This window comes from Priapulus caudatus, unplaced genomic scaffold, assembly GCF_000485595.1.
Source record: "Priapulus caudatus unplaced genomic scaffold, Priapulus_caudatus-5.0.1 Scaffold125, whole genome shotgun sequence".
NCBI lineage: Eukaryota > Metazoa > Priapulida > Priapulimorpha > Priapulimorphida > Priapulidae > Priapulus > Priapulus caudatus.
The window spans coordinates 19984-47981 of NW_014577186.1; the positions used below are offsets into that span (position 1 = coordinate 19984).

The window sequence follows — 27998 nt, forward strand, 5'->3', positions numbered from 1 at the left end:
CTACGGTAGAAACTAAAAATGCTCGTGTTGTGATTGTTACGGCTTGTTTTTAGCAGATTCCAGAAAGTTTTGTAAAATTAGCAACGTATGAAAATTAATTCATTGCAACTATTTATTGACGTGTGTTTATTGCTATTGAAGTTTACGTGGAATTGCAAGCGGTGATATATACCTCGTAATTAGCATCTATTTACAGAAATAAATGCCATCCACGGGCGATTTTGTTTGATTTGGCATAATATTTACACTTACACTTACAGTGTAACTTACAGTAATTTTGCGTTTGGCAGTACATTTAGTGTCATACCACCTATGGTCATACTCGTAGTGATAGTCATAGTACATTACATACAGTGATAGTAATTTTGCATTTGGCAGTACATTTAGTGTCACAGTACATTAGCCTTAGGGCCTACATACAGTGGCAGTACATCATCAGGACAGTAATTTACACGTATGCATTGTATGATTGTAATTTGTATATTAAAATTATTATAATATAAAAAGTAATGGAAGTGTGCGTTGATTGTGTGGAATCTGCAATAAATGCAGAAAAAGGAGGTAAGCGACTATATCATTCTTAATATTCTGAAATTACGCTACAACTACAAAGTACAAGTACAAATATAATACATTCGTGCATAATAACGATTGCTACACCTCAGTACACTAGAGAGACTATGCAGCATTACTTCCACCCACATGATACATCTAATTTTAATGAATCAGAACACACTAGATAGTGGATTCAAGTCCGCCTCCCACCACACTCATGGCTCTTGTCGGCAAATGCAGACGTTATAACTCCGCTTTGCTAATCTGAGGGTGCGGGTTTAACCCACACTTTTTTGGTTTTGGTTTTGGTTTTTTGGTTTGGGTTAAACCCATTACTGGTGTCTGCGTCGGCTCGGACTATCATGGCTCACGCTACAGCACGCCTGTACGTACGCACACAACAGTCAACACAACATGATTGATGTTGTTTAACGTGGCTAGTTCTCGTAACAAAATGCATAAATACACCTACTGTGAATATACTTGCAGTATGAAAACATCACGAAATGTTCTCATTAAACCAAAAATGTGCTCTGAAGTAGAACATTTTGAAAACTTTCTCTGAGAAAGATTTTGGCATACAGATACACATAATTTGTGTAATGCGAAGCGACCGAGAATGCTAACAGTAGGCCTACGTTAGTGCAAATAGTTCCTGGAAAGAAAACACTATATTTGTTTTTGCTGATTGCATAAGTAATGTAGATAACATATGATTTAAACAAATTTTACAATTTTGTACTGAAAAAACATCGACTAATAACATAACTTAATTGTTTTATTATAGACAAGAACTGTTAATGAAAATTGCGATCGCTCAGCTGTGTCCCAGATGTGTAAAGACAGCTGTGGTGCTACTTTTGCAAGAGAAGTACTTTCGTTTAGATTTGCTGAAGGAATGTTATGAAAGTAGTGCTCACTATAAATGAGTTGTGATTTTTTACAACATAGACGAGCTCACCGTAGGTATATCTATTCATTTTGATGCGAGAACTGGCCACTAATTTGTCGCTGAGCTTTGCCTAACTCACCGTTTTTCAATCACGGTCATTATGTTTTTGCCATTATATTGAGAGGGCATTATGTTATTGCTGAGAAACAGTGATTACTACTTACTCACTCAGGGCTAGAAATTAACTTTTGAACAAGGGAGTCCAACGGACTCCCTACCCTCAAAAAGAGGGAGTCCGCAGCAAAATGAGGGAGTCCGCAGTCTGAGGTTTAAAATTAAAGATATTAACAATAACGCATGTGCTTATTTTTAAGAGTCATGCAGTTGCACGTCTGCCAAATTTTCATTGGACATTAGCTGAACAAATACAGTAATTCTGCGAGTCTGTGCTCCGGAACGAACTAGTTAGTTAGTATGGCAGAATTTTCAGGGAGTCCCACGGACTCCTGCATATGTCAAATCAGGGAGTATTTGACTTCGGACTCCCGTTAATTTCGCACCCTGCTCACTACTATTATATTACTTCCGGCAGTACTGTGCTTTGTTTATATAATGACCTTTGACATTACCCATGATGCTTTGTCATGCTGTAACTCCGAACCCGCTTATTGCGATACATCTTACAGTAAAGTGCTAGCTACTCGAGCACACGTACGTAATGGCATTCCTTTTACTCACTGGTGGTGTGGGGGTGCATGGGGTGGGGTGCTCTGCAATTCATAGCGTGCCACCATGTTATCAAACATTAACTATGTACATTTATATGTAATGTGACTAATGTATTATTTCACTATGGAGGAAACTAATGCTGATAGGGTCTATGTCCCCCAGGGTACTGCCGGAACGTATCCTGGGTACGGTCCGGTATACCGGTACTATCTAATATGCCGGACCGTACCTCGCCTACTCCACTAACGAGTCTAGGGAGTCGCCTACGCCTACTCCCTAACCCTAACCCTAACCCGAACTCAAACCCTAACCCTAATCCTAACCCTAACCATATCAAATAGTGACCAGGTTACGTTCCGGTATACCGGACCGTACCCAGGGTACGTTCCGGCAGTTCCCTGGGGGACACAGACCCTATGAGCGAAACTAATGACCTTACTAAATTAAGTCCTACCAATTCCAGTGTTACACTTTAGTGCAAATATAGATGTTGAGCATGGAGGGGAGGGGGTATGTGGTCCACACTTACATTGCAACCAGGATAATAGGTGAATTTATATCTAGTCTACTAATTCCAATGTACATGTATTTTACTTTGTTTATGCAGGAGCAACAAGCCTGGAGCTATGTACCAGTTTACTTGAAGGTGGTTTAACACCAAGTATTGGTATGTACTTTTATCACGTGACTGTAGTTGAACTATTACATGGTACTAAGTAGTTTTACTTTATTCTTAAAATATATACTATGTACAGTTTAGAGAGGCCTGTGGTATAGCTGGATTTTTAGCTCATCTGACATAGTCAGATGCAGCTTGTAGAATCGCATGATCGTCCGTCCGTCCGTCCGAGCGTCCGTCCGTCCGTCCATCCGTCCGTCTTCTAACCGCTCGCCTGACCGTTTCCATATTCCGGGCCTGGGGGGGGGGGGTAATCCGAAAACGAGTTGGGATGTCGAAGCTGGGGGTCAAAGGTCAAAGGTCAAGAGGTGTAAAAGAAGGGGGAACATTCACTCCTTAACTTAAGGTATAGGGAGGAAATGCAGAATTGCGGCACAAATCTAAACGGCTCGACCTAGGCTCGTGATAGTTGGTGTATAGCATCATGGTAGGAAAAGCCATCACTGTGCCGAAATTCGAGGTCACAGGTCAAAGGTCAATGGGCACAGGGCAGATTTTAGACATTTTCTGAGGACATGGTCTGACGGAGCGATTGAAAAACTTTTTTGTTTCAGCGGTGACCTAGCATTTTTATGGCATTATTGAAAGGACCATGAAATCTACTTTCTGCTGACATGCGAAGAGTAAGTGTCGGATAACCTTTTGACCCTCAAGAGGCGGGTTAAACATGGATTTGTTGACTGTCTGTTAGAAAGAATTTGACTGCCGGGTTTGCTAGTAGAATCTATACATGTATGCCTGGATGTATGAGGCTACAATGCCACAGTGAAATTTCAAAAGCTAAATTTGGTTAAAGAAGGTTTATGCTCCTTAAATCGTATAATTTTTATGGCATTCTGTACTGTCAGTATGTTATATGTAACCTATGCCACTGCCAGTGGCTACTGCCAGTGCATGTGTTGATGGTACTGTGTAGTTTTTGTCTGCGTTTATTGGTTACAGGTGGCAGCTCTCTATTGCAGCCTGCAGGCTTGCGTAGGTAAATGGATGAGTGCTTACCTATTCTGTCTTGCAAATAGTTGTTGCTACTACGTATGATGGGAGCTTCCATCTTTAATCTGAAGACACTTAAACGTACGCGCCATCTCGTGGCAACTTTCATAACGATCCCAACGAACATTCCTTTGAGAAGGTTCCTGATACCATCCCTGTGCATTCCACTGTTTCGGCATGTATGTGAACACATTTGGGACTAACAGGGTTTACTAGAATCCCACCACTCCACCACAGAGTCACCGCAGTAGACGTTAGATGAGCGCTGTCGCTCCGCGGCACTTGTTATAATAGTGGTAGCATCTCAGGTGTCAGAGGAATTTATTCATAAATTTACTATATTAATTAGTTTAGGAAGGCCACTATCAGTCTAATAATTTATGTAAGATTTAGTATTGCCACTCCTAAATGTGTACAAAGTTGGTAGCTATATGTGTCAATATATAATATTTTACAAACATAAAATTAGAACTAAAATCTCACAATCTTCACATTCCTCAGGTCTGCTGCGAAAGGTGAAAGAGATAGTAGACATTCCAGTCTTTGTGATGATTCGACCACGCAGTGGAGATTTCCTATACACGGGTCTCGAAATTGAGGTAGCTAAACATTTCTGTACATGGATAGTAATTTACTACACTTCCTTTACCAAACAGATGTAGAAGGTGCCTTGCAGCAGGTTGCATTAGGTACATGTTTCAATGTACCAGAGATTTATTTAAATTAACTGTCACAAATAAGTCATTAAACTGCATAAGTGCAGACAAATTGGGTCTTACCTATTAGCAAACTTTTTACTTTTTACTCTGACACCACAATCACCACAAATTTGTGCTGTTAAAGGCTATATAACACAAATAAACAGCAAACGTGCGCCCGCCATCTTCAGATTCGTGATAATAGAATTATCAACCGGTCCCACAAAACGAGCGCACGTAGTTACGTGATGCAAATATTTATATATTGGTACTAATTTCGAAATGTATACAAAAGTAATAAACCTAGTGTAGAAACAGGTGTCCGGTTTTGCAGGAGCAAAAATCACTTGCTAGGTTTGTTGACATATGTAAACAATCTCATTTGAAATGCAGATCGGCGCACATATTGGTGGAAAGAATGTTGTGAGAGTGTTCTATGACATGTTAGCCTTACTATGTACTTTTGGTCGTATGCAACGCAAGGAGTATGGGTAAGTATCAGAACGGTAAAGGAAATATGAAAACGGTTGGTAAAAACGTGAAATCCTCGCTTTAACTGCTTAAACTAGTCAATGATAATTCGCATGTGACGTATATTTGTGGTATGCTTAATCATGTTCAGGTGATGAAGGAAGACATTTCATGCTGCAAGGAAAACGGAGCTGATGGCATCGTCTTTGGAATTTTAACGAGGTAAACAATAAATATTTTTACCAGCATCATACTATGTTGTCTTTATATTTGTGGTTGCAGTTAAAATGTAAAATCCATGTTTCACCTTTTTCAGAGAAGGAAACGTGGACAAAGAGCGATGTCTAGATTTGATTGGTAATTTATATTTAATATACTTTTGCAAGGGTAGGTTACTTTGCATGGTTACATTCAAGTCCCGCTGAACAAGTTTACCATTACATTATAAAACCTTACCATATTATCTTTCTTTTTGTTCAGTTCCTATAAGCATTGTTACATAATGTCACATTTGAATGTTATTTTTTAGATGTTGCAAGACCTCTACCAGTTTCGTTCCATAGAGGTATGCAATATATTTATGCCGATTGATATAGACACGTGAAACAATCCATTCCAAAATCTTTGCCTATATAAGAAAAATAAAACATTGTAATTGAGCCATTGTTTGTCTGCATGGCTGCAATAACTGCAGTGTCTGCCAAACTGTATTTCTTTAATAGAAAGTTTCATATAATTGTCCTGTTTTCTTTCTGATATTTCTATTTTTAGTTCACTCCACAATACATCATTATCTGATTGTTTCATATACAAATATATGCACTAAATACAAACATGTAAGAAGTGTCACTGGCATGCATTTAAGTGAAATGAGAGGTAAATGCAATTTAGGCACACTGCAATAGAATTTTGCAATGAAAGGAGCCAGATATTCATAGAGTAACAATGCCATTAAAAACCCAATTTACAGTTGCTTTTAACAGGGTTCGTAGCGGGTCTTCCAGTCTTATAAGTACTTATTTTGCCAAAAATAAAATAAGGGCCCTTATTAGTACTTATTTTTGGTGAAATCTTAGAAAAGTACTTAATAGTCCTTATTTTTTGCAACCCACAATATTTCATATAAATTGTTTTATAAACTGTTCTCGTGACTTTAGAGTAAGAATTGCTGTATATATATATACGAATAATTAAATCTGCTGTGCAACTGTGTATGATAAATATTAATTAGTGTACTTTAATAGTCGGATGATCAATCAGCATAATCACGGTAAACAAAGGTCTTATTTTGGCTTCCAGAAAGGGTCTTTATAAGTCCTTATTTCAACATGTGTCTTACTACTATGAACCCTGTTTAAGCAAGAAAGCAAGAGTGGCGCCTAACAACAAAAATGTAAAATAAATAACAATCTGCTTTTCCAAGAGTAGTCATATTTATGATCAATCAAATATGAATCACCGCCAACAGTCACTAGAACGAAGGCTGGTCGATTGCATTGAAGCACATCGTCTGCGCGTTCGTCTTGTTAGCGTTCGATCTGACGTCGAACTGGAAGGATCCCTTGGTGTGTTGATCAATCTGGGCTTCGAGCGTGTGCTGACTAACGGTCAAGAACCACAAGTGCGCTGGACGACTGCCCGTCATACGTGACATGGTGCCAGCTGCTGCTGACCGCATTCTTGTCCATACCCCGGTGAGAATGCTTCTACGGAGTCGGAATACAAATTTTGTATTTTATCGTATTCTATGTCTCGCCAATTCTTATTTTAAATTTTGCTGTTTTTATAGTAATCTATCGTCTATGTCCGCTGCCAAATCTAAATAAAAATTCCCCTGTTTTCATGTACCTTTATGTTCCATAGTGTAAAGCTTTGCGCGCTGACCGTGGCTTAGGGGGGGGGGGGGGGGGGGGGGGGGGGGGGGGAGGGGGAGGGGGGTGAACCAATTGTTCAGCTGGTCACTGTAAGTCCACTGATTCCAAGTAGTGAAAGTGAAAGTTCTTGTTCTGGAAAAGAAGAGTCGGAGTAAACGTGCATGTATGCGTTACTGTGTATTTGACTACGTGAATAGTGGAGACGAGTACAATCGCTCATTCTGAACATTTATGAGTTTACTTATAAATGTTTTGTGCAATAATGGCTTTGAGCAATATGACGGACTGAGCTATGAACAATTGATGTCACTGCTGAAAATCTTAATACAAATCTTTGTTATTTTACCTTAGTCTATACTCTTAAACCCAAATACAAATGTCTTATTGTTTCCTCATATTAATGTGTCTGCCAAATCTAAATGTGAATTCCGTCATGTTTTTACGCGGTGCAGCTGTGGATATCGGCGCAACATAGGCGTAATTCTGGAGGGAAGCTGCACCTACACGAGCGTTCCACCTGCTCACCTCGCGCGCACGATCATCTTTGATTCCGCTATGATTCTACCGGTACCTCGCGTGTGTCGATGCTGGCGCATCTCTCTGCCAGAATACACACACAAGGTCACGGATTGCGGTCAAGGTGCAAGAGCATTAGGTGACCATTGAGCGCGGCATACGTGACCGTGACCCCAACCTCATCCCACTCATCTAGCCGCGCCACAAACACCTCCATCCCTCGATCTTAACACTGAATTTCTGTAATATTTCGTTGTGCCCGTCAACTTTTGACCTTTATTTCCACCTCTTCATTCTTTTACTGAAAAGGTTGAGTATTTTTAGTGGTTTAATCGAATATATAGTATACCATTTACGTGTTTTGTCACACAAAATTCTTTATGATGGTAGAGCAATACATACTTCTATCCATTAAATAGAGGAAATATCCCAGTCGACACTGGGAGAACAGTGTTCTTACTATAAGTCCAGGGTGGGGCCAGTGAAATATACTAATCAAGAAATGTGAAACGGAACTCTTGCAAATATAATGATTTGTATGTTGATCTACAGTGTCGTTGTATAATTGTTGAACGAGTTTTTTACTTCAACCATCAGTAGTTTACTACTTGCGTGAAGTCCGTTAGCTTCCACCTGCACAACCTGCACCAGGATTTGTAAGGCAGCTAAGTTGTGTGTTGCCAGGTTCAAGTAAGTGATTAATCCCAAGCATTCCAATCAGCTATTGCCTACATGTGGTCAATTGCCCTATTTCATAATTCCAACCGCTGGTTATTGATGCTCACTCAAATCGTTGGAATCTGAATTATTAATATCTCTATTATGAGATTAAAGTTATATCATTAATACTGCTTGATCAATATTTTTAAGTGTTAATAGAATCGGAGTGCACGTTGATTACGTTTTTATACAGTCTAATTATTATGCATTATTAATCAATTATTAACAATAACAATTGTACAGATAAAAGTACTGATTACTAGCATCATAAACTCTTTTCACGAATCATGAAAGTTAAATCATTGCCTGATTCAGGAAATCGATCGACACATAAAGACAGGATATGACTAGCTTCCGTTATTTCTATTAAATATAGCACCACTCGGTTCTGAGGTTGGTCGTTTTTACAATTAGCAGTAGACAATTCTACTGATCAAGAGATTTCACTGTTTGCATTCTGTGTTCTGATGATGCCCACGTCAAAAATCTATGTACGATTGACTCGAGAACAACGGCGATGGAATTCTCAAAATCTTGGCAGGAGAAACAGAATGATAGGATATTAGAATGCGTTCCCAACTTTGACAATTTAAACCTGTGTCAAGCAGTTACCTCTATGGAACGGACAGCCTGTCATATAAGTGAACAGTTAGTTGGTCTCGATGAAACCATAGACATTGAATGGAAACCTGTGATTATGGAACACCGAGGGCCCCGTTGTCTGGAAACCAGGAACTCCTATCAGCTAATGGCTGCTGACTTGGATGAGAATCAATCAACAAAATTCAAATCAACCATTTAATGTACATCACAGTAAATTTATGCATATTATGATGGTAACCACATATAATGCAATATATTGATAAAAAAACGACCGTGTCATGATATAATTCTGCACAACAACGACAAATTCTCACACTGTAACGCGAGACGCGAGAAATCGGGCAAGCGTGGAAAACCTTTAGAACCAAAAAAACAAATCCATACGCCATTTGTAAATGTTATTTAGAGCTCATCTGACCAGATAGTCAGATGTCAGCTTGTAGAATCGCTATGTCGGTCCGTCCGTGGCTCGCGTGCGTCCGACCGTCAACAGTTGGGCACAATCTTAACCTCTCGACTACGGGTCCACGATATTCGGGACGGGCGGGTAATCCGAAAACGAGTTGCGATGTCGAAGCTGGGTCAAAGGTCAAAAGGTCAAGAGCGTGTAAAAAGAAGGGGGAACATTCACTCCTTAATAAGGTATAGGGAGGAAATGCAGAATTTGCGGCACAAATCTAAACGGCTATCGACCTATGGCCGTGATAGCTGGCTGTATAGCAAAATGGTATGAGAAAGCCAATCACTGGTGCCTGAAAAATTGGAGGTTCACAGGTCAAGGGCACGGCAAGATTTTAGACATTTTCTGAGGACATGGTCCTGACGGAGCAAATTGAAAAACTTTCTTTGTTTCCAGCGGTGACCTATCATTATGGCTTTATGAAAGGACCATGAAATCTGCTTTTCCAACTGACGAATGCGAAGAGTAATGTCTGATATACCTTTTGACCCTCAAGAAGAGGTTACAACGAACTGGATTGTTAGACTGTTAATCAATGGAGTGAACTGCCTTTTGCTATTAGAGCCTCCTTCCCCCACCCTCCCCCGCCCTTCCCCCACCCCTCCCCCGCCGCCTTCCCCCACCCCTCCCCCCACCCTCCATCTGCGATAGTGGCGTGTCCTACATATGATGTGTCCGCGAACTGCGTGTCTGCATATCTGCGCCTAACAAATGGTACTACGCATGACCTGAAATTTTTACGTTTATAATCGTAGCAACAGACCTCAGAATGATGCCAGACGCTCTGCGGTCTCTTGTTTTGTTATTAGCTAGCATACTTAATGATTTTGACAGTGTTTTTCAAGAAAAACCACACATTTATTCATTATTATAAAATAAATATCACATAATTGTAATTGGTCGTTAAATTGTTATTTCAACTTAATCTTAAAGTTACGCAGAGTGTCTGACCTCCTCGTAATGTATGATGATATTTGCGAGGATTTCGTTCCTCGTAACCTTACGATTTTCTGTCAACCGGTCTTACAGTGGAAGTAAAAAAAAAAATAGTAAGACTAAATGTTGCAACTAATTTTGTTTCTGACAACGCCCCCTGGCTTATTCTTTAGTCGCTGTTATTTAAGTGAAACGCATCTCTATACTAATTTTCCCCCCTCATAATGCTCAAACGTATACTAATGCCATTAGCCATTCACCTGTTTCTGGGGTAGATTTCCCCCTTTAAACATCGACCAACAGAACGTCCGTAAAACTAGGGTACAAACGTTCCAATTCGCAACTCATCTACAATGCTGGTTGTTTTTACTAGGATATTGCAATTCTTGTTGTCCACTATGTGTTCTGGGGCAATTGCACACCTACCTTTTTCATCATAGATATCCTGTTTTAGGTAACAAGCGCACTAAAGGTGCCATTGCAACAGCAGCCTTTGAATGCCAATTTGTGGATCGGGCTGCTCCCGCATGTATCTACTTGCACAAGCGTCAGCCTCCCGCATCCCACGGCTACCATTGCTCCAAGCATTCTCACGAACTCTAAAAACCAGCAGGCAAGCATATTCATAAAATTGCGACAGCCATAGACCTATTCACTATATCAGTGATGTAAGTTGCCGTACGCCTATAAGACTGCTGCAGTCCTGCAACAAACATTCCTTCTGCGCTAGTCTACTGATACTGCAGCCATCGATGTTGTTGCACTCCTACTAGTTCCTGTCTGCAACTGCTGTTTCCACTTAATTGACACATCTGAACTATAATTCATTGTCCGATATGGTATAGTATGGTATAATTTTATAGTCCTAAGTATGGATTTATGCTTTATGCTATTGTCAATGCTGCTATGATATCTCTATGCTAGCTGACTCTGTTACATCGCTCCTCATGTTACTACTCGCCTGATGTCGAACAACAGCCAGCTTCTGCATAACTACATTGATGAATTGTAAAGTTGAAGCTACGCTGTCATGTTCTCCTACGCATCCGTACACCCGCACCACCGTCTCCTCCTACAATATAGTCATCCGCTGTTGAATGCAAACGTCAGACCCAGCTTTTTTTATAGTAACCTCGTTAGTTTTAGCGTAGCTTAACTAAACTAAGTTACAATTCTCCACCGTCGATACTGCCAGAATCGAGAACTGTGACAGCACAACACACCCACACAACACATCTGTTGGTTAACTCCATCCACGATAAATAAGAACATGGAAATAGTATACATTTTATATTTTTTTGGCCATATGCCGAGATATCTGTACTTAACTTAAAATAATGGTCTATCCGCGTTGTCGCTCCTGCTTATATGGGTAATACATTATAATTTAACATCACAAGCATTTCAAATATAAGCATAAGAAATAGCCTTAAATTTGCTTAACAACTTGCGTTACTTGTTGACATCTAACTGATCGACTACTTGTGAATTGTCTTTGACTGTAGAGTGCCGTGCATAAACCTGCCTGAGTGAATTTGCAGAACGTCGCGACCATCATGTTCGCCCTCAAATAATCTACCGCTTCCTCGAATTGCTGCTGATCAAACGAGCTCTCGCCCAGAAGCAAAAACAAAACCACATATTAATGCAATACCCTATTTGCCTGCCGTAATTGTCAGGCAAGTCCTCAGCCGATATGTTGAATAGCGCATTTTATAAAAAACAAATTTGTCACAAAATGCTGCAAACCCAATAGTTTGCGATGCAACGTGTCCAACACACGCTTAACTGAGTATTACGCCTGAGTGGTTATCTCTCTGAATGGATAGGTTGATAAGCTACTATGTCATTGGCCAAATAGCCATATTTCGAAGAATGCGTGACAAATGTTCACCATGAGTTTACCCTGGCCTTCATCCTAGGTCGCCCATAGTACCCTATAAAACGTTACATTCAGACTCAAGTATTCCACAGACCATCTTCTGGTCAGTTAGGTGCCAGGATAAACCGCAGGATATGCAACGATCCCGTATAACTAGTAAGCATTTTTCAACATGTTAATACAGGACTGAAAAATTTTTCAAGGACTTTCAAGACATTTATCGAACATTCAAGGACATTTTTCGAAAATCTCCAAGGACATTTTCATCGAATTCATACACAGAATAAAACATAACCTGATTAATTTAATAATACACCCCATTCTTAATCATTGTCCACCTCTAACCACTTACCTGATACATTAAAAACCCTTCTAAACACTGTTCCTGGTCTAACAACATACCTTGCACGATCCTGCACCCGAATATACGCGCCGAAGCGCAACAGCGCCACCGTCGTAGGTGCCTTTGAGACAATTCGCTGCCGCGTATGTAGAACTAAACTACTCAAGCCCTCTGGTACCTACAGAAAAGCCCCGAAATCGTCCAACTGAGGCCACGTTTCCCCCTTGGGCGATGTCAGCAGCCTTCGACTCTGCACCCGTAGGGCTAGAATAAATTCCAATATGTCGTCATTGCAAATTTTTTTGGTTGGCGCGTTACGTTTTTCGTCTATCAAAGCGATTTCCATTATTTACATTTAACGCCCTGAACTATTTCTCGTACATATCGTCGTCCCATAGATGGCGCTCGAGGCTCTCTCTAGGGCCCTTTTTCCAGAGAATTTTTCCTTAGACCTGCCGTGGAGAGTTTGAACACGGCTCCACTAACGTATAACTTTCGTGTAGGCGAAAGATACTGGCCGAGTAACGGCCTTCCCGAGTCTAGCCTGGCGTCGTGACGTACGCCGCACTTCGGAGCCATACCTGTAGTTCTCGTCGCAGGCGCTGACGGAGATGAGTGGATTTTTTAACACTGAGAATGTCCTTCGATTTCGATAGTCAATCGGCAGCGATATTGCCAATATGGAATTTGAATATGTCCTCTTGACCGCCCCCCCTGCGCTGCCGTTGCGACGGCACGTTGCGTGCGAAGCACGTGCTGGCGTCGCCAGTGGAGTTTTTACACGTGCCTAATCCTACACACGCCCGCAACCTGACACACAAATAATATAGAGCCCACATAACCCGCCGTGCGCCAGAGCGAGCGAGAGCGAGAGTATGAGAGAGAGACAGACTGCGGAGTGGCCGAGAAAGAGAGACAATAGTGGAGAACGCAGATAAGGTCGACAATACGCACGGTGAACGGTACGTCCCATTGTACGGTCCCGAAAACTCCGCATGTACCCTGCCGGCGTATATATACCATTCGCGCGCGTACCTCTTCCTGTCGCCGCGCCTCGGATTCGTGAGTAGCGGGAGCTTAGCGGGCAGTAGACCATTGATGCCGCGCGCGCCGGGGAGCGTCGCGCGCCAGCTCCCGCGTAATTATCAATGCGGCGCGACGTGTGAGAGCCGCATTCGGCGGTCGGGGTGATACAAGGGGGACGATTCTAGACGGGGGCGGCTGGGAGTAGATGGATGGGTGCATTAGTGAGCGGTCAGTGTGCTTTTGCGCAAGGGCCATGTTCCTTGTTTAGTCCGGTCTTCTGATTTACGTTGGGCGAGCGCTGATATTGTAGGATCAGACTAACCTGAGAGTAGCTTGAGGGATCACAATTATAGACGATGGTCTACTCGTGTCTATAGCTGTTTATGTAAGCTAATCTCTGATACACTTTTTGATTGAGTTGTATGCCCGGATATATTAAGAGAGTACTTGTAAATCTTTTATACAGGCAGAGAGTTCTTGATATCAGTAAAGAGTACCAGTCTATAGGGGAATGTTCTATCAGGAGTTCAACATGACGAGTGTCTGTGATCGTCGCTAGAGGCATAAAAGGGCGGGCGCTCCCGAATAGCATGGCTACTGGCCACGTTGCATTTGTTGGCACGGTCCCCACGTTGGCAATAGAACGTTGGCCACGTGGCCAACGTTGGCACCGGTCCTGGTTGCATGTGGTTGGCAATATGAACGTTGGCCAACTTGGCGTATGGTTGCATGGTGCCACTTGTTGCAGGTGGTTGGCCATGCCGCCGTTGGCCAACGTTGGCGTATGTTGCCATATATTTCTAGTTGAAATGTTGCTGCATACGTTGCCAACGTTGGCGTAATGGTTGGCAACAATGCTAGTTGGGCCATTGTTGGCTTACATAACGTTGGCCAATCGTTGGCGTAGGTTTTGGCATGATGCTATTGCAAATGGGTGCGCATACCGTTGGCCAACGTTGCATATGGTTGCATGATCTAGTTGGCAGTGTTTGGCTGTATGAGGTTGGACCACCGTTGTGTATGGTTGCATGGTCACGGTTGGCAAGTGTTGGCTCTATGGCGTTGGCCAACTTGCATATGTCGCATGTCACGTTGCAAATTGTTGCGCCTGACGTTGACCAACGTTGCCGATGTATCGGCATGGTTCCGTTGCAACCTGTTGTCTGCATGACGTTTGGACTCACCGTTGTCGTATGTCGGCATGGTCAGCGTTGGCTGCATGACGTTGGGACACACGTTGCGCAATGGTGGCATATCAACGGTTGTCAAATGGTTGTCTGCATGACGTGGGCCAACGTGTGTCATTGTTGGCATGTCATAGTGCAATGTTGCTGCATGGACGTTGGGTCCAACGTGGCGTAGTTGGCATGGTCACCGTTTTGCAAATGGTTGCTGCATGACGTTGGCCAACGTTGTTGTATGGTTGCATGGTCATTGGTTGCAAGTGTTTGGCTGCATGCCGTTGGGCCAACGTTGGTGTATGGTGTTATGGTCATGTTGCAAGTGCTTGCTGCGCATGACGTTGGCCAACGTTGCCGGTATGATTGTCAATACTAAGTTACCAAGATGGCTCATTTTAATTATACTATTTTACGGTGCCGTGGCATGTTATAGAATTGGTTACACGGACATGCAACCAAGTGCGCTACACACCATTTTTGTGCAGGCATACATCTATAGCTAGATTAGTAACATATCTATTTCCGTATTACACACAATATGTTGGCGATGATTGCATGAGCTATAAATTCAGGAGATGCCAACACACTACGATTTATCTGTATTTGAATGCGAATTTCGTTGCATTTTACCACTATCGACCAGTTTGCATACAACTACCTTAGTCTGTACGATCGAAAAAAAATCTTTTTTAATATATTCAAGTGTTTTGTTCAGTGTTACATTGATAAACATGATTGCAAATCACTACATGTATTTATCAGCAAATATCAGTGAACTTATTGTCATTTGGTCCCAGAATGCCAGAAATTGCATCCTCGGAATCAAAATTTTTCCACAGAGGGCATGCCCGAACCCCCCGTAGCATACTTCGGTCACTGCGTGACCCTCCGGACTACAGACGTCAGATACCTCACTACAGCTTGCTCAGAAAAGTTGTGCATCTCTGTATATTACAAAGGCTTCCTATTTAGATAATATTTTACGGGCCGTGCATTTACTAAATTGATTTTACATTGCAGCAAGCACCATGGGAATCTAGCAAACATTCTAGTTGCAGGGCATACAGCCTATAGCTCCGATGTAACATATCAGCTATAATAATATATATATATATATACATTGGTCTTCTGTAGATAAACTACAAGTACCAGACAATCACTTTAAGCTGATTACTGGCCAGAGTTTTACGCTGCGCGATCATTCAGACAACTTTAATGAATATTAAACCTGTATACAATTCCATAACCTATAGTAAACATAATGGCGCTATTGAGTTAAAAGCGAACCCAATAATATAGCGAGTCAGAACAATCCTTTAATATTTCGATCTACTGACTTTGTTAACCTATGCCAGCATACGGTTTCCGCAGCAACCGTACGCGAGCTATATTAGTTACTAGAGCTATAGAACTCCGATAACAATAGAATACTAAAACAATCGCGCCATTCATGTTTATATAGTTATGAATCATACAAGGTTATGTATTCATTAAAGTTTCTGCATGATCGCGCAAGCTCCAAACGTAATACGCACTAAGAAGTGATGTCTTGTCTTTAATTATCTACAGACGTACAATATATTACGCCTCTGCAACCCTAATCGCATTGAGCACTCTATCCGCATTGTAGACATCCAAGCAATCCCAGACTTTAGATATATATTTATATATACATTATATATATCTATAGTTCGTTGTGGTACTAATCTTTTATAACTACCAACATACATATTACATAACATTCTTTTACTACATAATATATATTTTTGTCATTAATTGTGATATATATATAATATAGTATATTATCGCAAATCATAAAAAAGCCCACACACCAAACTACAATACACACACAGTGCGCTGCGCAGCGCGCGTGCACTACCATCTTATATAGTTGTGTGTGTGTCGTCGTGCATGTGCGAGAGTTACAGCGGGCCATACTACAACTACTATCTATTATAAGAACCGTAATATATGTATATAAGGTTAAAAATATTATCCATTGCGTAAATGATGTATATGTATAAATATATGTATATGTATATGTATATGTATATGATTCGTATTTCTGCGTGTGCGCGCGTTCGTGCGTGTATCTGTCGCTATAGCTCTCTCAGTCTCTCTGTCTATCTATCTTATCTTCACTCGCTCCTCCCACTCTCTCTCCCCTCTGTTCTCGCATCCTCGCGCAACTCGTGCTTGTCGTTCGTCTGCACCACGCTCACATCCCTCGATCTCCCCTCGCCTCTCTTCCTTTGATCATTTCGATTGTCCTCTCTCTCTCTCTCTCGGTCATTAATTTTGCCTCTCGCCCTCTCTCTCTTCATTTGGCTTCTCCTCCGCATCTCTCCTCTCTGCTCTCATTGCTCTCGCCCTATCTTCTCTCTCATTTCTCTCGCCCTCCTCTCTTCATTTGCTCTCTCGCGTCGACTCTCTTTCTCCTCCTCTTGGTCTCTCCGTCTAACAATCGCCAGGATATTTCTCCACGCGCAGCTCCGTGTCCCAGCGGTGTATGTTCAGTACTGTCAGTCCGTCGCGTGTCGGTGTGACCGTGTTGTAAATCGTACACCTTAGCGACTGTAGAAAACACTCAGCACATTATACAAGGTCTTCCCATCGCCCCTGTGCTTGCATGGCTAATACACATCCCTACCGCAACAAAGAGATTCTGTACCTAGCTAGCACCGTGACACTGGTCAACCAGGCAATGACATCTTGGTTAACTGGGAATGTCGCTTTGGTGTCTCACAAATCTGAGAAGCCCGCAGAGAGTGAGTGTTATAGTGTCTGAGAAACGTGTGGCCGCGTGTGTATGGTGTGGCGCGAGAAGCCTGTGTGTGTTTGTGTGTGTGTGTTGTGTGTGTTGTGTGTGAGAGAGAGAGCCCAGAGAGAGACAGAGACAGGAGAGCGTGCGTGTGTGTGGAGAGCGAGAGAGAACCAGAAGGATTGTGTCCTGTTCAGAGAGAAAAGGTGCTGTGTGATGTGAGAGCGAGATCAAGAGACTAGCGAGGCCTGTTCGCCGCTGTGTGTGTTGAGAGACAGATAGAGAGAGAGAGAGTGTTTGCTGTGTGTGGTGTGTGACAGAGAGAAGAGAGAGAGAGAGAGATGAGAGAGAGAAGAGAGAGAGAGAAGAGAACGGTGTGCGCTGGCGTGGTGGTGTGTGTGAGAGAGCGTGAGGTGTGCGCGCGTCGGGTGTGTGTGTGGAGAGAGAGAACCAAGGGAGGGAGGTGTACTGTGTCAGAGAGAGAGAGAGATGAGAGAGAGAGGGTTGCGCTCGTGGCGTTGTTGTGAGAGAGAGAGAGAGAGAGACCCAGGGAGGAGGGTGTAATTTTCAGAGTAGGAGAGAGAAGGTGGTCGCTGCGTGCGTCCTGTGGTTGTGAGAGAGAGAGAAGCCCAGACGAGGAGCGTGGTCGTATGTTATCAGAGAGAAGAGAGGTGGTGCGTGTGCTGTGTGCGCGCCGCGCGCTCGTGTGTGGGTCGAGAGAGAGGTGTGCGTGTTTCTGTGTGTGTGTGACGAGAGAGAGGAACCAAAGAAGTCGTGTATTTCAGATGAGAAGAGAGGTGTGTGCGCGCGCAGTGTTTATGTGTGTGAGGAGAGCGAGAACCTGAGAGGGAGGTTATGGTCTGAGAGAGAGAGAGCGAACTGAGAGGGAGTGTTATTTGTCTAGAGAGATAGAGAGAGAGAACCTGAGAGGGAGTGTGTATGTGTCGAGAGAGAAGGTGTTGTGTGTGTGTGTGAGAGAGAGAGAGACAGAGAGAGCGAGAGAGAGAGAGGTGCTCGTCTTGTGTTGTGTGTGTGTACCCAGAGAGAGAAATAGCAGAAACCAAGAAGTGTGCGCGCGGTGTGTGTGTGTGAGAGAGAGAGAGAAGAGAGAGAGGGGCTGCGCCGTGTGTAATGTGTGTGAGAGAGAGAGAGAGAGAGAGAGAGAGAGCTTGTGCCGTGTTTGTGTTGGTTGTGCGTCGTGTGTTGTGTTGTGTTGGTGTGTGTGTGTGTGTGTGTGTGGTGGTGTGTTGCGTGTCGTGTGTGTGAGAGAGGTGTGCGTCGTTTGTTTGTGTTGTTACAGGAAGAACCAGAGGGAATGTATGTTCAGAGAGAGAGAGAAGAGTGGTTGTGCGCTGGCGCGTTGCTGGTGTGGTTAGAAGAGTAGAGAGAGAACAGAAGGAGTGTGTATTGTCTGAGAGAGGTGTTGTGTATGTGTGGTTGTGTGAGAGAGAAGAGAGCAGCGAGCCAAAAATGGATAAATGTCAGAAGAGAGAGAGAGAGAGGTGTTGTGTTTATTTTTCGTGTGTGTTGTGACATGGAGAGAGAGTGAGAGAACCAGCAGAGGGAGGTGTATGTGTCAGAGAGAGAATTGAGAGAGAGAGAGGTGTCGCGCAGGTGGTTGTGTAGTGAGAGAGTGAACCAGAGAGGGAGTGTGATGTGCAGCGAGAGAGAGAGAAGCGACAGAGGTTGCGCGGTGTGTTGGTGTGTGTGTGTGTGGTGTGTGAGAGCAAGAAGAGAGAGAGAGAGAGAGAACCAAAGAAGGAGTGTTTGAGGGGGAAACTAACGTATAGGCACGCTGAGCAAAAAGCCCGTTGGCCAACGTGGCAAATGACGTGGCCAACGTGCATATGACATTGGCCGCAACGTGGCAATCTGACGTTGGTCCAACTGTTGGCATAATATGACGTTGGCCAACGATTGCAATATGTCGTTGGGCCTAACGTTGCAGTTTATGACGTTGGCAAATCGTAGCAGTATCGACTTGCGCCAACCGTTGGCAGTATGACGTTGGCAACGTTGGCAATATGCCGTTGGCCACCGTTGGCAAATATGACGTTGGCCAACGTTTGGCAATATACGTTGGGCCAACTTGGCAATATGACTTGGCCAACGTTGGCAATATGACGTTGGGCCAACTTTGGCAATATGACGTGGGTCACGTTGCGCAACGATGGCCACAACGTTGGCCAACGTCGCTTCCAACGTTGGCCATAACGGTCCACGCCGTCAACGAGCAAAATCCGTTGGGCCAACGTTGGCAAGCGTCAACGTGGCCCAACGTTGGCATGGGCTAAGACAGCCGTGCCAAACGTGCCCAACGTCAGCATGTTATCTGGTTCAAAGCATAAAATCAACATTACTAAATTCAAGTACTTTTCAAGGACTCCCCTCAAATTCAAGGACTTTTCAAGGACTGTGCGAACAATGTTAAATATGTTGATGCTAATGAGTGCCACTAAATCCAGGAGCATGTGAATGAGCTGCACAACAAGTAAGCACCTATAATCATTGACTTATCACAGAATGATGCGCACAGCCAACTGAATAACATGGCTGATTGCCAAGTGCTCAATACTCACATTTTCACAGGTGTGCACTTTCCAAGCTCAAATATCGGGAACATGGCATTGTATAGTGCGCCCACGCGCCCATGTTCTACTGCAACCGAAGAAAGGTACTCCTCATCCTTCAGGACAGCCAGTCGGTATAGATAAGTCTTTCCCTTGGCATGAACTCGGCAGTGAAATCTATCATTCACGATCCTTGTTTTAAGAATTCTGAAACAGCCAATTAACTGCACCTATACTGTTCTGGTAAATGTTTGTGTATACCCAGACGCATTGGCAATTTCACTTCACTCCTACTTTAGTCTATAAAACTATGTGTTTATCATGTTTTCAGGAGCGAATAAAACCAAACTTTAAAAATGTGTTTTTATTAACTCCTGATATTTTGTACAATATGATTGGCTATTTCGCAAAGGTTTTCAGTAAAAAGTAACAAATTTGTCATCAGATATACTATAGCAAAAATTAGTTTACAATCATACACCCACTATATGCCTTACAGTAGAGTTTAAGCCCGACGCACACGTGAGTTATTTTACTCAAGTAAAATGACGCACGAGTCAAATTACTCAACGAAAATCCGCCACACACGTGAGTAAAATGACGCATGCGTCAAATTACTCAACGAAAATCTGCCGCACACGTGAGTAAAATGACTCATGCGTCATTTTACTTGAGTAAAATAACTCACGTGTGCGCCGGGCTTTACACGAAGTAGACATCTCTCATTTTAAGCCAGACATTAGAACACCGAAGAAAATTATATATATGCTCTACTACAGGTTATGGTTTCACGTCCCCAGAACGTTTATACTCAGTATACTGTAACACACTTATTATTTGCTGGTGACTAAAACAACAAAACTAAACAGGCATTTTATGACTAAACCATACATCATCTAGATTGTGTTAGCTGCTGCAGTTCTGAGTTCTATGCGATGCACGAATGCACTCCTGCTGGCGTGACATGCGACACTGTAGTCTGCATCGTTATCACCACTCTGGGAGTTCATTGCTACGAGTGAAAGATGCGCGAGTCGGCCGCGAATCGTACTACCTTATGTCCTCACCGGCTCGAAGAAGTCGCAGATTGACATTCCGCGTGACGTCGCCGGGCCGGAATATGGTGCCACCTGGCTTGTCTCGCTCCAAGTCAACATGAGCAGTGTTGCACATGGCATGAACGCCAGCGTCTGTCCGGCTGCAGGTGACGAGCCGCACCTCAGCCTTCGGTTTTAGCGCTTCTATCGCGGCCTGCACATAATTATAGAATAAATTAATTTAGAATAACACACGTTTGTTAGAATCAGCAAAAACATAGGTGGACTAGCAACTGTCACATTCTGCCTAAAACGTTTCCAGAAAATACGTGTAAAAAAATGTAAAATGTGTATAAAGGCCACTTGAGGGAACTGCCAAACGTGTCCCCAATAGAGAGGTGTTTGTTCTATAGATATGGTTTCACTGTATAACTGGCATGCAAGGGAAATTCCAAGTGTTGTTTATAGACAGGCATCCATTTTATTCTTGGGCTCACGATTAAACTACAACAAATATTATAAATGTACAGCCAAATTTATCCAAGTTACACAATACTCCACAACAGGACGAGTCTACAGATGAATGCTGAGTCGTTTATTAGCAGGATTCTTACCTTCAATGTGCCATGGATAGTCTTCCTAGCACTTCCCTGATTCTGCAGCCCACTATAAATAAAAAATGCAATTAAGGATGACTCAACCACCCTGACTCATCACTCAACAGTAGGCATTCTACCCTTGCAGCTAGTCAGTATGCAGTGTGCATATAACATGATATAAGTCATACACACACGATAGAATTTTTATAACAGTTTATTTTTATAATTACGAAAGCATACCTTACAAAGGAAAGTACATAAATAAAATGTGCAGCTAGATAATTACCAATGATAAACCTACAAAAAATATGTCTAACACAAAATTTGTTATCTGGCGCCATGGTTCGAAATTATCAGGAGTAGATAATAGGGAAGGAGTGTGACATCAATAAACAAGGGAAATTCGTCATTTACTAGCCTTATAATCTCTATGATTTACTACGCGTAACTCATCCAACTTGAGCTCAAATCGTACACAGTACATTCGCCTAACATCGTGCGAAATCGTTTCCTCGTTTACACAAGCAATCCGGAGATACAGACTAAAACGTACGACACGATTATCCATTCTTTGACCATCAATCCAAGCCGATTGCCCGCCTATATTCAAACAAAAGGCAACTACTAACGCGCTATTGCTAACTCGGCGGGCAATGTGGCTCGCTGGGAGATTTGAGCCCAATCAGCTGCTGCTAATTGCGGTTGGCGTGCGTGCGTGGTGGCATGCCAGTATGTGCAGTGGGGGCTGCTGTATGCCGGTATGTAGCTGTGTACCGGGTCAAAGGTTATCTCGCAATAATTAAATCTGCTGTGCAACTGTGTATATAAATATTATTAGTGTACTTTAATAGTCGGTGATCTATCAGAAATCACGTAAAAAAGTCTTATTTTGGCTTCCAGAAAGGGTCTTATAAGTCCTTATTTCAACATGTGTCTTACTACTATGAACCCTGTTTTAAGCAAGAAGCAAGAGTGGCGCCTAACAACAAAAATGTAAAATAAATAACAATTCTGCATTTTCAAGAGTAGTCATATTTTATGATCAATCAAAATATGAAATCACCAACAGTCACTAGAACGAAGGCTGGTCGATTGCATTGAAGCACACGTCTGCGCGTTCGTCTTGTAGCGTTCGATCTGACGTCGAACTGGAAGGATGCCCTTGGTGTGTTGATCAATCTGGGCTTCGAGCGTGTGCTGACTAGCGGTCAAGACACAAGTGCGCTGGACGGACTGCCCGTCATACGTGACATGGTGCAGCTGGCTGCTGACCGCATTCTTGTCATACCCGGTGAGATGCTTCTACGGAGTCGGAATACAAATTTTGTAGTTTTATCGTATTCTATGTCTCGGCCAATTCTTATTTTAAATTTTGCTGTTTTTTATGTAATCTATCGTCTATGTCGCTGCCAAATCTTGATAAAAAAATTCCCCTGTTTTCATGTACCTTATGTTCCATAGTGTAAAGCTATGCGCGCTGACCGGGTTATGAACCAATTGTTTCACTGGTCACGTAACCAGCTGATTCCAGGTAGTGAAAGTGAAAGTTCTTGTTGCTGGGAAGAGTCGAGTAGACGTGCATGTATGGTTAGCGTGTATTGTGACTACGTGAATAGTGAGACGAGTAAATCGCCATGTCTGAAAGCACATTTATGAGTTTATTATAATTATTTGTGCAATAATGGCTTATGAGAATATGAGGACTGAGCTATTGAACAATGATGTCACTGCTAAATCTTAATACAAACTTTGTTATTTTACCTTAGTCTATACTTCCTAAACCCAAATACAAATGTTATTGTTTTCTCATAATTAATGTGTCTGCCAAATCTAAATGTGAATTCCGTTGTTTTTCCGGTGCAGCTGGTGGCATATCCGAGCGCAACATAGAGCGTATTCTGGAGGGAAGCTGCACTACAGAGTTCCACTGCTCTGCGCGCAAGTCATTTGATTCCGCTATGATCTACCGTAACTCGCGTGTGTCGATGGGTGGCGCCATCTCTCTGCCAGAATACACACACAAGGTCACGGATGCGGTCAAGGTCAAGAGCATTAGGGACATTGCGCGGCATACGTGACGTGACCCCCCTCATCCCACTCATCTAGCCGCCACAAAACCTCCATCCCCTCGATCTTAACACTGAAATTTGTCTGTAATATTTAGTTGTGCCCTCAACTTTTGACTTTTATTTCCACCCTTCATCTTTTACTGAAAAGGTTTGAGATTTTGTAGGTTTAATGAAATATACGTATACCATTTACTGGTTTTGTCACACAAAATTCTTTATGATGGTAAGCAATACAACTTCTATCCATAAATAGAGGAAATATCCCAGCGACACTGGGAGAAGCAGTGTTCTCTACTATAATGTCCAGGTGGTGGGGGCCAGTGAATATACTAATCAGAATGTGAAACGGACTCTGCAATATAAGACTTTGTATGTTGTCTACAGTGTCGTTGTATAATTGTTGACGATTTTTTATTAACATCAGTAGTTTACACTTTGCGTGAAGTCCGTGTACTATATGCACAACCTGCACAGGATTTGTAAAGCATAGTTTGTGTTGCCAGGTTCAGTAAGTGATTATATAGCAAGCATTCCAAGTCAGCTATTCCTGACATTGTGGTCAATTGCTCTATTTCATAATTCCAACCGTCTGGTTATTGACTGCTCAATCAAATCGTTGGAATCTTAAATATAATTATATGCTATAGTATTTAAAGTTATGACATAAGCTGCTGTCAAATATTTTTAGGTGCTAATAAACGGAGTGCACGTTTATTACTTTTATACATCTAATTATTATGCAATATTATAATTATTACAATAACAATTGTTACAATAATAATAGTTATGATTACCAATCATAAACTCTTTTCACAATCATGAAAGTTGAAATCATTGACTGATTTCAGGAATCGATCGACAATAAAGACAGGATATGACTATAGCTTTCCGTTATTTCTATTAATATAGCACCACTCGGTTCTGAGGTTGGTCGTTTTTACAATTACATAGACAATTCTACTGTCAAGAGATTTCACTGGTTGCATTCTGTGTTCTGATGATGCCCACGTCAAAATTCTTGTACGGATGACTCGAGACAATCGGCGATGGATTCTCAAAATCTGCAGGAGAAAAGAATGAGTAGGATATTAGAATGCGTTCCCCTTTGTACATTTAAACCTGTGTCAGCAGTACCTTCTATGGAACGGACACCTGTCAATAAAGTGACAGTTAGTTGGGTCTCGAGTGAAACCATAGACATTGAATGGAAACCTGTTGATTATGGACACCAGGGGCCCGTTGTCTGAAACCAGGAACTTCATCACAAGGCTGCTGATTGGATGAGAATCAATCACAAAATTCAAATTCATACACATTTATTGTACATCACAGTAATTTATGCATATTATGATGGCTAACCACATATAAATAATATTTGATAAAAAACGACGTGGTCATGAATTAATTCTGCACAACAAGACAAATTCTCACACTGTAACGCGAGACGCGAGAATCGTGGCAAGCGTGGAAAACCTTTAGAACAAGAGAACAAATGCCATACGCCATTTGTAAATGTATTGTTAGCTCATCTGACATAGTCAGATGCAGCTTGTAGAATCGCATGATCGTCCGTCCGTGCATCCGTGCGTGCGTCCGTCCGTCAACAGTTGGGCACAAATCTTAACCGCTCGACGTACGGTCACGATATTCGGGACGTGGGGGGGTAATCCGAAACGAGTTGGGATGTCGAAGCTGGGGGTCAAAGGTCAAAGGTCAAGAGGTGTAAAAGAAGGGGGAACATTCACTCCTTAACTTAAGGTATAGGGAGGAAATGCAGAATTGCGGCACAAATCTAAACGGCTCGACCTAGGCTCGTGATAGTCGGTGTATAGCATCATGGTAGGAAAAGCCATCACTGTGCCGAAATTGGAGGTCACAGGTCAATGGGCACAGGGCAGATTTTAGACATTTTCTGAGGACATGGTCTGACGGAGCGATTGAAAAACTTTTTTGTTTCAGCGGTGACCTATCATTTTTATGGCTTTATTGAAAGGACCATGAAATCTGCTTTCCACTGACGTGCGAAGAGTAAGTGTCTGATAACCTTTTGACCCTCAAGAGGAGGGTTAAACATGGATTTGTTGACTGTTAACAATGGAGTGAACTGCTTTTGCTATTAGAGCCTCCTCCCCCCACCCTCCCCCGCCCCTTCCCCCACCCCTCCCCCGCCCCTTCCCCCACCCTCCATCTGCGATAGTGGGCGTGTCCTAACAATGATGTGTACGCAACTGCGTGTCTGCATATCTGCGCCTAACAAATGTGGTACTACGCACGACTGAAATTTTACGTTTATAATCGTAGCAACAGACCTCAGATGAGCCCAGACGCTCTGCGGCTCTTGTTTTGTTTTATTAGCGGTAGATAATTAATGATTTTGACGTGTTTTTCAAGAAAAACACACATTTTATTCATTATTATAAAATATAATATCACTATAATTGTAATTTGTAGTGTAAATGTGTTATTTTCAACTTAATATTAAAGTTACGAGAGGGTCTGAGCTCTCGTAATGTTATGAGGATATTTGCGAGGATTTTTCGTTCTCGTAACCTTACGATGTTTCTGTCAACGGTTTACGAGTGGAAGTTAATGGTAAGACTAATGTTGCGACTAATTTTGTTTCTGACAACGGCCCCCTGGGATTTATCTTGAGTCGCTGTTATTTAAGTGAAACCATCTCTATACTAATTTCCTCATAATGCTCAAACGTATGACTTTAGCCAGTTAGCAATTCACCTGGTTCTCTGGGTAGATTTCCCCCTTTAAACTCGACAACAGAACGTCCGTAAAACTAGGGTACAAACGTTCCAATTCGCAACCATCTACAATGCTGGGTTGGTTTTTTACTAGGGATATTGCAATTCTTTGTTGTCCCACCTTAGTGTGTTACTGGGGCAAGTGCACACCTACCTTTTTCATCATAGTATATCTGTTTTAGGTACAGGCCACTAGGTGCCATGCACACAGCCTTTGAATGCCAATTTTGTGGATCGGGCTGCTCCAGCATGTATCTGACTTGATCAAGCGTCAGCCTCCCGCATCCCACGGCTACCATTGCTCCAAGCATTCTACGAATCTAAAAACCAGCAGGGCAAGCATATACATAAAATTGCGACACTATAGACTATTCACTATATCAGTTGAATGTAAGTTGGCGTACTGCCTATAAGACTGCTGCAGTCCTGCAACAAACATTCCTGCTGGCGCTTGTCCTACTGATACTGCAGCCATCGATGTTGTTGCTACTCCTACTAGTACTCCTGTTCTGCCACTGCTGTTTCCACTAATTACACATCTGAACTATAATTATTTGTTGATATGGTATAGTATGGTATATTTATAGTCTATAGTATGGATGTATGCTTTAAACTTATTGTATTGCTGCTATTGATATTTCTATGGCTACTGACTCTGTTTACATCGATCTCATGTATACTACTCGCCTGATGTCGAACAAAGCCAGTTCCGGTGCATAATACATTGATGAAGTTGTAAAGTGGAGCTACGCTGTCATGTTCTCCTAGCATCGGTACACCCGGCACCACCTCCATCCTACAATATAGTCATCGCGTGTGATGCAAAGTCAACCCAGCTTTTTTTATTGTAAGCCTCGGTTAGTTTTATCATAGCTAACTAACTATAGTTACACTTCTCACCGTCGATACTGCTAGAACGAGAACTTGTGACACACAACACCCCACGCAACACATCGTTGGTAACTCATCCACGATGAAATAAGAACATGAAATAGTATAATTTTAGATGTTTTTTTGCAATATGCGAGATACTGTAATTAACTTAAAATTAATGGTCTATCCGGGTTTGTGCTCCTGCTTATATGGTAAATACATTTTAATTAACATCACAAGCATTTCAAAATATAAGCAGTGAATGAATAGCCTAAATTTGCTAACACTTGTGTTACTTGTTGACATCTAATGATGACCTACTTGTGAATGGTCTTGACTGTAGGAGGTGCCGCATAACCTGGCCTGAGTTTGGAAGTTTTGCAGAATGTCGCGAAATCATGTTCGCCCTCAAATAATCTACCCGCTTCCTCGAATTGCTGCTGATCAAACGGAGCTCTGCCCAGAAGCAAACACAAAACCACATATTAATGGCATACCTATTTGCCTGACGTAATTGTCAGGCAAGTCTAGCCGATCAGTGTTGCAATAGCGGCATTTATAAAAAACAAATTTTGGTCACAAAATGCTGCAAACCCAATAGTTTTGAATGCACGTGTACAAAACACGCTTAAACTGAGTGAACCTGACCGATCTATCAACAACATCCAAAGGGTAGTGGTTATCTCGCTGAGATGGATAGGTTGATAAGCTACTATGCATTTGCAAATAGCCATTATTTTCGAAAATTGGCTGACAAATGTTCACAATGAGGAAC

The 27998-nt window shown here is 42.3% G+C and overlaps 2 protein-coding genes across 2 annotated transcripts; one reads left to right on the forward strand and one right to left on the reverse strand.

Moving 5' to 3' along the window:
- On the forward strand, nt 1-24317 carry LOC106805735 (copper homeostasis protein cutC homolog). The gene is made up of 8 exons (XM_014807446.1): nt 1-561; nt 2784-2843; nt 4350-4447; nt 5169-5239; nt 5334-5374; nt 5547-5582; nt 22655-22816; nt 23389-24317. Exons 1-8 carry the CDS (start codon nt 510-512, stop codon nt 23601-23603), a joined length of 735 nt encoding a protein of 244 aa, XP_014662932.1. The 5' UTR covers nt 1-509; the 3' UTR covers nt 23604-24317.
- Nucleotides 24274-27699, reverse strand: LOC106805736 (tRNA pseudouridine synthase A-like). Its single transcript, XM_014807447.1, has 4 exons — nt 27545-27699; nt 27038-27146; nt 26505-26670; nt 24274-24655 (listed from the first exon to the last, which is right to left on the reverse strand). Exons 2-4 carry the CDS (start codon nt 27143-27145, stop codon nt 24558-24560), a joined length of 372 nt encoding a protein of 123 aa, XP_014662933.1. The 5' UTR covers nt 27146; nt 27545-27699; the 3' UTR covers nt 24274-24557.
- Between the last annotated feature and the right edge of the window lie 299 nt (nt 27700-27998).

Bases quoted from the DNA above. Each gene is read 5' to 3' on its own strand.
- LOC106805735 (XM_014807446.1), top strand. From the start codon at position 510: ATGGAAGTGTGCGTTGATTGTGTGGAATCTGCAATAAATGCAGAAAAA. The intron at 2,844-4,349 runs GTATGTACTTTT...CACATTCCTCAG, and splicing joins TGGTTTAACACCAAGTATTG to GTCTGCTGCGAAAGGTGAAA. The intron at 22,817-23,388 runs GTGAGATGCTTC...TTTCCGGTGCAG, and splicing joins CCGCATTCTTGTCATACCCG to CTGGTGGCATATCCGAGCGC.
- LOC106805736 (XM_014807447.1), bottom strand. From the start codon at position 27,145: ATGGAGGTGGTGCCGGGTGTACCGATGCTAGGAGAACATGACAGCGTA. The intron at 26,671-27,037 runs GCGAGTAGTATA...GCTGGTTTTTAG, and splicing joins CTGGCTTTGTTCGACATCAG to ATTCGTAGAATGCTTGGAGC. The intron at 24,656-26,504 runs GTAGGTGTGCAC...TTTCTCCTGCAG, and splicing joins GATATACTATGATGAAAAAG to ATTTTGAGAATCCATCGCCG.